General features: G+C 40.1%; 2 protein-coding genes across 2 annotated transcripts; one reads left to right on the forward strand and one right to left on the reverse strand.

The window, feature by feature from the left end:
• The first annotated feature begins 14 nt into the window (after positions 1-14).
• bag2 (BCL2 associated athanogene 2) lies at positions 15-2690 on the forward strand. Its single transcript, XM_062400475.1, has 3 exons — positions 15-293; positions 1147-1256; positions 1681-2690. Exons 1-3 carry the CDS (start codon positions 172-174, stop codon positions 2073-2075), a joined length of 627 nt encoding a protein of 208 aa, XP_062256459.1. The 5' UTR covers positions 15-171; the 3' UTR covers positions 2076-2690.
• Positions 2691-3132: 442 nt separating this feature from the next.
• Positions 3133-9656, reverse strand: rab23 (RAB23, member RAS oncogene family). Its single transcript, XM_062400473.1, has 7 exons — positions 9179-9656; positions 7104-7337; positions 6793-6878; positions 6321-6477; positions 6149-6231; positions 5969-6061; positions 3133-5883 (listed from the first exon to the last, which is right to left on the reverse strand). The coding sequence occupies exons 2-7, from the start codon at positions 7256-7258 to the stop codon at positions 5750-5752; spliced, it is 708 nt and encodes a 235-aa protein (XP_062256457.1). The 5' UTR covers positions 7259-7337; positions 9179-9656; the 3' UTR covers positions 3133-5749.
• Between the last annotated feature and the right edge of the window lie 987 nt (positions 9657-10643).

Below are 10643 nucleotides of genomic sequence, written 5' to 3' on the forward strand. Positions count from 1 at the left end.
CTCTGGACTGCTCGGGAACCTTCTGAGAGGAGTCGCTGGAGGAAGCCACAGCCCATTTTAGGACATGTTGTCCCGGGGGCGCACTCACTGACCGTCAGCCGGACCGACAAGGAGCGTGTGACCGCGCACAGGAGACACCGATCGTAAACATCAGATTATTAATTCACCATCATGGCTCAGGCGAAGATTCACGCGAAGATGAACGAGCCTCCGTGCAACAAGTTCAGCAGGACGCTGTCCATGGCGGACCGCTCCGGGAGACTGCTGGAAAGTTTGGATCAGCTGGAAATGAGGTAGAGTGAAGCAACAGGCCGGAGCCATGTGCGCAATGTGCAGTCAGTGCCGGAGCTGTCTGCTGAAGCCTGGTCCACTGTTTTATATAAAACAGCCAGCCAGGCTATTTAGATAAGAAATGTAATAATAACTTTTAAAGATAAGGCTGTCACACCTTTTATAAATGCTGCAGATCACGTGTCATTAAAAGTGTTGCTGCACTGTGTGACAAAAGAAGATTTGATTCTATCCTCGCATGGAAAAACAGTGATTTCCTCCATCCACCCTCCCATTGTGTTAACCGTTGTCTTCACTGTGCGATCATGATGATGTAAGTGGGTGTGTTCCTGTACTTGTATCTTTGTGAGGACCATTTTGAGCATAAAGCCACAGAGTGAGGACATTTCGACTGGTCCTCACTTTTTAAACGGGATGTTTGAGGGTTAAGACTTGTCTTTAGAATTGTGTTTAGGCTAGGGTTAGAGTTAAGTTTAGAATTGAGTCTAGGTTAGAGCTCAAATTAGGTTAAGGTTAGGTTTAGTATTAAGTTTAGGTTAGAATTAGGTTTAGATTGGAGTTAGGTTGGGGTTACGTTTAGAATTAGGTTTAGGTTAGAGTTAAAATTAGGTTAAGGTTAAGTTTAGAATTAAGTTTAGGTTAGAGTTCAAATTAGATTAGGGTTAGGTTTAGGTTAGATTTAGAGTTAGAATTACATTTAGGTTAGAATAAGGTTTAGATAAGAGTTAGGTTAGGGCTAGGCATTTAGTTTGGATGGTTTAGGTTGGGGTAAGGAGCTAGGGAATGCATTATGCCAATGAGTGTCCTCACTGAGATAGAAGTACAAACCTGTGTGTGTGTTTGTGTGTCTCTCAGGGTGGAGTCTTTACGTGAAGCAGCAGCAGCCATGGAGCAGGAAAGGGAGTGCATCCTGGAAATGCTCCAGTCCATACAGGGCAGTCAAGAAATGCACAACATCTGCGCCGGTGAGGCCCACAAGACTCTGACCACACATGAGTTTGTAACGCTGGCTTCACAGGGAGATAAATAACTACACAACTGTCTGAACAACATTGTATGATTTGTGTTTTAGCATATTTCGCAGCTGCTGTGACATTGTGAACCAGTGAGGTTATGCTCTGAAAGCCGTGTTATCGTTGGGCGGTTGTGCTCGAGAATCTCTTGGGGTTTTAATAAGGATCAACTTGAGGTTTTTGCACCCCACCCTAAAGAAGATTGAAATTTAGTCTCACATAATAGACTTGACCCTGAGGTCCCGAAAGATGACCTAAACCGGCTTGTGCAACGCCCCCCCCCAGTAGATTACACACATGTTCTACTGCTTATTACCAGTGTATTTTATTAATGTTGAGACCTGGCTTTGATTTTTTCACGGTTCATGTCTTCTAGGGGAGAAAGAAGAATTAAATTTAACCGCAAACCGTCTACTTGGCCGGACGCTGTCTGTGGAGATCTCCATTGGCACAATCAGAAACTCCCAGCAGGAGGACGCACTGCGCAAGGCCACGTCTATAATCGACGAAATAGTGAAGAAGCTGCTGGACAACATGGACGACAGCCGCCAGCAGCTCCTAGCCCTGCATGCGGCCTGCGTGACCGAGGCGCCGCCCGTCCCCATTGACCAGAAGTTCCAGGCCATTGTGATCAGCTGTTCTCTGGAGGACCAGAAGAAGATCAAGCGGAGGCTGGAGACCCTGCTGAGGAACGTTGCCAATACTGAAAGGAACATCAAGATCATGGATCACCGAAAACCGGAGGACTCACAAGCCAATGGCGGTCAATAAGAACCAACAACATACAAACACGTCCTACATACCACTAACCTGAACAAACTGTGACTCTACTTGTAGCAGAAACACCAGCCACTACATAGCAAATACAGCCAAACTCACAACTCACCACTATATGAGAGTGGTGTCTATGCATGATCAAGTTTCACTTCCACACTCAATATGGATTTTTTTTATTTTTTTTATTGTGTGAACCCACTACACATTGTGTGCACTTAGGCCAGAACAGCATAGTGCTTCATTGAAGGTTTGTCCAGTCCAGCGCTGATTACCCACTGAATAATTCATAAAGTGTCAGGAGATAGTCTACTGAGGATGATACTGCAGTCTTAATGGCTTTATTACCAGGTTACACTTAGTGAGATCGGGGCAGGAGTCTCCGACTAAAAGTGAAAGAGTATTCCTGATGAAATATGGTTGGTTAGATCGTTTCAGTATCTTGCTCCGTGTCACTGTCCTACTTTAATATCAGGCCCTTGTTTAAGGATGCTGGATATGCATGCAACTTTTTGAGCAATACCTATCACATCATGCTGTGGATATTTGCACCAATGTGTCTTCTAATGTAAGGTTGTGTCAGAAAAGTAAATAAAAGCAGAATGGGCACCAGATCAGTCTGTTTATCTGGATCCACTCCAAAGTGGCCCACGTCCCGTTCGTTCTTTCACGGAAATCTGTTCAGTAGCTTTTGCGTAATCCTGCTCACTAACAAACAGCTGAGCTCGTTAAACAAATGAAGTGAATGTCACAGCCTATTTCTGGGCCTGATGGGAACATGGCAGTTTTCAGGTTGTCAAGGTAACTATTCCACCTATGATATAACACCTGTCTTCACACTCGACTGTCCAGTCACATGCACATTGCATACACACATTATAGCCCTGTTGGAAAGCTAGCACACCTTTCGTTGACTAATGAAGCGGAGCACCATCTTTTAGCAACAACATTCACACTTTAGTATCTCACCTTAAACGTAAAGACAATGTTTTGAGGTAAACTGTCATTTGGAAGTATACATTTGATTCCCTAGGAAAAGAACAAAAAGGTACAATTTCATTTATTTCTTTTATTTAAGTCAGATTACAATCAACTCCCCCAACCCCAACACACACACACACGTAACATCAGATGCACAATTCTGTGGCACGCTTCCAGGCTGTGATAAATGTACAACTGTTAAAAGAAACGAAAAGAATCCAACAATGGCTTTTGTTGTAGTCAGATTGTAAGTAGCATTATCGATTTATGTGAAACTGATTTATAAAGTTGTGTGTGTGGAAAAAGTAGAGGAACAGTGAGACAGATTATTACAACACCTGAGTGACAGCACATAAGTATGGTTAGTTTTAACTTATGGTTCTTTAAGATTTCTTACCATCTTAATAATAAAGTGCACTAAATCCATTCAGTCAAAAAGCAAATAAAGAAGGCAAATGTTTAGAAGTAAGAGAAAACTGGAGAAGTGATTATTTACAGATTCGCTGCAGCTCTAAACAAACAGCGAGAGGAGGATTAAAATAGTCAGTGGGGGAGAATGTAAACACGGACAAGGCAATGTGGTTTTCCAACCATGACTGAACATTCACTGATGTGGGAAAAAGGCTTGCATGCATTACTTATGCCACACTTTCTTTTCAAAAGAGAACTCTTTACATACAACCAAACAAGAAAGCTTGAAATGGGACACAATCTTAGTACCAATGGTATTTGAAGCAGCTGTTGAGATGCTCACATCAGACTAATAAGTGACAACATGGTTTAATTCATCTGAACTTCATTTGAAGCTTCTAACAAAGCTCTGAGATCAGTTACAAAACTTTCAAAAAGACAGGCATGCACATGTTAACCAACATAGATGTCCTATGTATTCATATTCCATTTAAAATACTTCTAATAAAGACATTTAAATAATTTTTATAAAGAAAATTTAAAATAAGACTTTTTCTACATTGCCAGGTATTTCTTTGTGCTTTGTAAATTAGTATCTTTCAGATAATGATTATTGGAAAACCAAATTACTGAAAGGTAATAATTAACAGTTCACAGCTGTACTGGGGACTGAGTATGAGTTTGGGAGTATTCTGATTTAGTGAGAAGGAACTGGATTATCTTGCATTTTCAGGCCACCAAAGGCACTCCAGCACGAACATCTCCTCCTCGTGGTTCTGGTAAAACCATCAAGAGATGTTCCAATACCAGCATCAGAAATGTCTGTTATGACTTTCAAACTAAATAGTAAAATAAGTTACATGACATTCATTCTCTATGTATTTGCTTTTCAAACGGTTTAACCTGAGCCAGGCCGTTAAACAACGATAGCAGTCATCACTTCCATGCAGGGTTGGAAGCATACAGCTGTTACACAAGTGGTTTTTTTAAGTTTGTTATTTAATGCACTAGTATCGGATCAATACTTGGATTGGATTATGTGCAAAGTCCAGGTATCTGAATCGGGAGTGGGAAAAGGAAAATGGTATCGGAACATATCTGACACCATCAGAGAGCGAAGATTCACATTCTGCTCAAGATACCTCACTGTTCACTCCTCATTCTTTCTTCATCTAGCTCCTTCTCCCTTTCATCCCATTATAAATGAGAAGAATGATAATAAAACGGTAATAACTGACAGGACACAACATGAGGCCAAACCAAAATATAAAATAAGACCTGTAACATGTTTAGTGTTGGAAAGGTTAGAAATGTAGTGACAGCAAAATATATAAACCCTCCATAGGAAAATCTATTCTAACACCAAAGAAAAGGTCAGTTAAATATGGAATATGTATAATGCAAACAACTGAACTGAAACAAGGAACCATAACAGATTGCAAATTGATGATTATGACCTCAAATAGCAGAGAATCATTAATTCAACCCATAATTTAGTCTAAGTTTACAAATCTTTAAATACGTGGATTGTAAGCAGACACACAGGACTGTTTTGTGACAATAGTAATTGATATTTGGTTATACATAGGAGCACATTCTATTCATTTCCTGTTACATCCAAGTCGTTGCAGTGTTAATGGTAAACTACAGCTCAGAAAATGGAACATTTTGGCACAACGTCAACACTTCAGTGAAAATATCACTCAACACTAACATGATTCGTACAAAAATACTTCTGCACATAGAGTTAATTCTGGATTCCAGAGTGTTTTGTCCACAATAAACAGCATAGTCTGAGCCATAGTTTGTTGACAGTTAGAAAAATATGGTACAAAATAATCTGTTTATCCTCTACGATGCATGCAAACATATTGTACGCTTCAAATGTCAAACACATGAATGGGCGATCAGGAGCAACAGTGCAACATTTGCTGTTATTTTGATGAGAGGCGTGTATATTGAGTTATATATTTAAAAAAACAAAACAAAAACAATCAGTCACAGACATATCTCTGGTTTTTTAGGGGATTTCAGCTGTACTTATTACCCATTGTACAAATATCAACAGGTTTTCTGTGCAGACCATTGGTGGATATCCAAGGTTTAACCAAAACAAATTCAGCAATGATTGAGGGGATTCAGATTAAACATCAGATTGTGAAAGTAGTGTAGAGCAGTACTTCCCAGTCTGTATGGGCTTTGGTCTCTTAATGAATACAACAATGTCCAATCCAGTCTGAGATACAAATAGTCGGGCGCTAAAATTTAAATGATTCTATCTAGAGTAGGCTGCAGCTTCCAAAAGGATTTTTACTCTTCTTGGTCCGTTGTTTGTTAGGTCGCAAAGTGATGACTTCTTTACCATTGCTGGAGTTCTGGTTGCTGACATTACTACTTGTGGTATTAAAAACACCTTTGGGAAAATAAAAATGTATGAGTAATATCTCCTTGCGATATATAAAACCTTAAATTGCAACATAAAAGATGACATTTCTTACCTATTTTATTGCTTGTTGAATGGACCACATCTGTCTCCTCTGCTGTTTGCTGCTTGAGTCGTTGGAGATACTTTTCAGCTAAGTATTTAAAAACTAAACGGAAAGGAAAAGAAGTGTGTCAGTAACAGTCAGAATGTTTCACTTGCAAAAAAACAGCTGATCACATTTTCAGTAACCCACCCTCGTTAACATTAAGGTCCTCTTTTACTGAAGCTCGATAAAATCTCAGTTTGAGTCTTTTTGCCAAACCTTCTGCCTCCTCACTATAATTCAAGCAAAGAAATCACATTTCATTAATTCAATATCCTTGTTCTTTATTTTTTCATGTATCTTATGCAAAAAAACGACCTACCTATTTATAAAAGTCTCTTCTAGGAGGTCGATTTTGTTCTGCACTAGAACTGTGGGAATGTCTCCAACCTCTGCTTCCACTTTCTCCCTCCAGCTGTCGATAGCCTGAAAAGACTCCCTGTCGGTGGTAGAGAAAACCAGCACACATGCTTGTGCACCTGGAATTTGGGGCAATAAGACAGCAATTCAATTTCAAGTTTACTCCTTGATTTTTTATATATCTATCTCTTATATATGATACCTAATCCACCTTCCGTGAGGATGTAGAAACAGTGTCGACATGACAACAGTCGCATCAGAGATTTACTTCATTGTTCTCAGTTCTATGTGTGTGTGTTTTGTTTTGGTTAAATGCCGTGCAACCAGTCAACAATACAATCTGTGACTTAACCTGAGCACAGTGAGCAGTCAGTGAGGTCAGGGACCCAAAGCTACAGCGTTACAGTTTGTCAGAGTGGTGGTGGGGGACTTACCACGATAATAGGCCTTGGTGATGGCGTCAAACTCCTCCTGCCCAGCAGTGTCCCAGAGCATTAGTCGGACCTCTTCGTCATTGACACTAAAATAATGAGCAGGTTAAGAGGGAAAAGTATCTAATAAGGTGTAGCTAGGATAACAATATCCTTCTCACCACAGAACAGTGATATATTTTGTAATTTTTGTGTACGTTTGCCAGCTCCTTAGTCCAGAGTAACTAACATATTATCTCTGGATTTGCAGTAGTTGACTGTAACATTTTTAACAATCTTAAAAGTGAAAAAAAACACTAAAACAAGTTGCTTACTCGATCTGTCTTTCCAGAAAGTCCACTCCGATTGTCTTTTTGTAGTCCTTGGTGAAGATGCCTTTGCAGTAACGTTGGATCATACTGGATTTGCCAACGGCTCCGTTGCCAACCACGACCACTTTGATGGCCACTTCCATGTCCTCCTCCAACATGGTGGCAACGTCCGACTGGTTCTCTCAGTTCCACTCTTCCCGGGTAGTTTTAATGAGGCCAAGCGGACACATATACCACCTGACAGTGTAAAACATTGATGAATTTGAGCCACAACTTTAGATATTAAACACCAAAATCAAGCTATGACTAAATAAGTTATATAAAAAGGTGGTAGGGAAAGGTAGTACTTTTCCTTCAAACTTACTTATTATCCAGTGCATCCCAAAATGTAACACCTTTATATAACAGATTACTGGGGCTGCAACAAAAGTTTAATGATTAATTTTATATTTCAACTAATATGATGTCTTTATGTAAAAAAAAGCATAAGATTTCAAATAACTGAAGTGTAAATAAATTGCTTCTTCTGTTTGGCCAGCAGTAAAAAGTATTCAATTAGAATTCTTCATAATGACAAAAAGTTTATAATGGAGAAGTAACACTGCAAAAGATGGCCTTATATACACACAATGACTGGGATTTGTCTTCATACTATTACTTTGTGTGCTCGATCTTAACACAGCGTTGTTAATTTTACAGGGAGTGACTGTGCAATGTGTTTATTCTTCCATTAGCACGGCGAGTGCCAGACTCCACATAGCAACTGGCCCGTCTACAGTGACATGTGTGGAGCTGCTGAGTGCGACGCTAAACAAAATATTGTGTGAAAGCTGTTCCCAGTGGACAGTGGCAACCTACTGTGTGAGTATGTTCCAACAGCCTGTCTGGATTTGAGTCACAATATTTATTGCTGCAGAAGACATTATTCATTGACCACCACTAAGCTGCATGATGTGAGATATGTATGATCCTATATTATTATACTATCAATCAAATCTAATATTATTTGTATTGCCCATACTCAAGTATCACAATTAGTCTCAAGTGGTATAGTTTGTGGCATTCTCTGCCCCTAACCTTCGACTATAGTGAGTAGAAACTGCACAAAAAAACTTGTAACAGGAGAAAAAGAAATATAGAAACCTCAGAGAGTCAAAAGTTAGGGATCCCTCTCCCAGGACGGTGAGAGGTGCAATAGATACCGTGTGTAACAGAGAACTTCAATAAAATAACAACCTTCATGAGAAAATACAGTGTCTAACATAAATAAGAGTATATCAATGTTTCAAGTATTTATACAAAAGAAAATATCTGACAGAGATGAAAGGGAGGAGTAATCACAAATGTAATGATAGTGGTATTGCCAGTAATATTCAATAATAATAATACTGTATATCTAAACAACCTGGTTGTAATAGTTGTTCCCGATCAGCTGCCACAACGATCCACGATTGGGCTACAATTACATTATCTTATATGTACTCATTCATTTCTAGTTTACAGGAAACTAAATACTTTGAATTTAGATTTCCCATTGAAAGATCAATTCTGCGTCACTCGTGTTGAGTGAAGACCGAGGCCCCTCTTCGTTATTTCGACATATTAACTCCTAAGTATACATCTACAGTCCTTTCAAATCATATGCATATATATTAAAGACATAAGAGAAAATCTGAACCATAACACTGTCTTTGACATCGTATTAATATGCATATGTAAATGAATACATTCTGTAGATGATAAAACATTTGAGTCCTTCCTGGGACACTGTCAAAGCCAATGACTTAGGGCACAAGGAGAATTTAACTATTTCACAATGCCATGAGAAGAACTACTTTCTACATAGGATGGATGATGGTCAAAGAAGGGCAGTATTTCCAAATTCTAACAGTGGATTTAAGTGTTAACCAACTTTTCATTGTGCTGTTTCAGCCCACACCAGTCTCGGCTTGGTCAAGTCTTGACCTGTTGAACAGCAGCTTGCAGCGCCGTGCAGCTGCTGGTGCAGCCCCGCTGAACCTGATGGAGGAACCGGGGGATCGAGGCTAGCTTACCCCACACAGCGAGCGGGTTCTCACCTGTAAAATCACGTTGAGACTCCTCCGGGTGTCCTCCAGCATCAGACGAGCAAACCAGCCGGCTAACCCGCAATCACATATCCCCAGCCGCCCCCTGCTCGGCTCTGTGGCGAGAGGAGACGCCGGTGCCTCCCTCAGCTAAGGTTACCTAGCTAAGGGTTAGCCACGTCTTCTCCCAGAGTACAGAACCTTCTGCTACACCTGCTAACGATATCTAGCTAATGTCTGCACAGAGCTCGGCTTCTCCGCGTCCACACGACACACACCGTTTGTTTAACGACGACGAGCGAGTCACCTCGGGGACGTGTACGGGAGAGAATTCACTTCTGAGTCCGCGACTGTGTGACTGCGAGCCTGCGTATGAGCTAACTGGGCTGAGAGCGGAGCTAGCCTGGTGACTGGCTAGCGTCGGAGCTCGCGAATGCTTGTTGCTTAGCAGCAGCGCCGGAGACGACGTGGAATCATGGGAGCGTTTGTAGTTCTCAAGTCACGACAGACCAGGTTGAAGTCATATGATCCAAGATGTCTGGATATCAATACTCCCCCGCCCCCATCTGCCTACCTGCACAGCGGAATAATAATAATCTAACTGATGAACAGACGTGCGCTTCTTTAGCCATCTATCTAGTGGCGTTGGTTATTGCAGACATAGATATATATAAAGCCTTTATATATATATATATATATATATATATATATATATATATATATATATATATATATATATATATATCTATGATTGAAGAGGTGTTTACAACGTACTGCTCTCCGTGAGAGTCAGGTGAGAGAAAGAGGGAGGTAACATCCCCGTTATAAGGCAGTGATGTCATAGGTCACAGGTGACATTAATATACTTATTCACTCTCAACAGTTTGACTCTCTCTTTTAATTGCGCAGGATTTTTTTTAACTTGTATTTACATATTGTAAGATATTTTGCAATTAATAGGTGATTGAAATCCTACCAATTTTAAGAGTTCAGCATATTGACGGCATGAAGATGGAAAATTTAGGGATTGAACTCTGGTCCTTATATCGAAGAATCACGCTCTGCTGACGAGGCCATAGCGCCTGCTGACTGCCTTGCAGAACTAAGCACTTTAAGAAGATGCACAAATTATCGTGTGAGTGTGTCCTAGTCATTCTATATGCTGCTTTCGATACACACTTCAGAGAAATTATTTTCTACTTTAAAACATATATCTGAAAGCCTTACTTAAAAGTTACTTTTATATTTTGGGGATTTTAGATACTGGATGATTTAACATGCTTTAAAATATTGTTAGAGATAACCAAGTAGTTTCCAACCTTGGCTCCAAAACCTTCCAGTTTACATTCGCTGATCAAATAAATGACATATTGCTCCCATCAAATAGCAAAAGACTGTTATAAATACAACTCTGTCTGATGCACTCAAGTTGAACAGCACATATGGTCATACATGTTAATCAATATTTCTTTACTTT

The sequence above is a fragment of the Platichthys flesus genome, chromosome 12 (genome assembly GCF_949316205.1).
Source record: "Platichthys flesus chromosome 12, fPlaFle2.1, whole genome shotgun sequence".
Lineage (NCBI taxonomy): Eukaryota > Metazoa > Chordata > Actinopteri > Pleuronectiformes > Pleuronectidae > Platichthys > Platichthys flesus.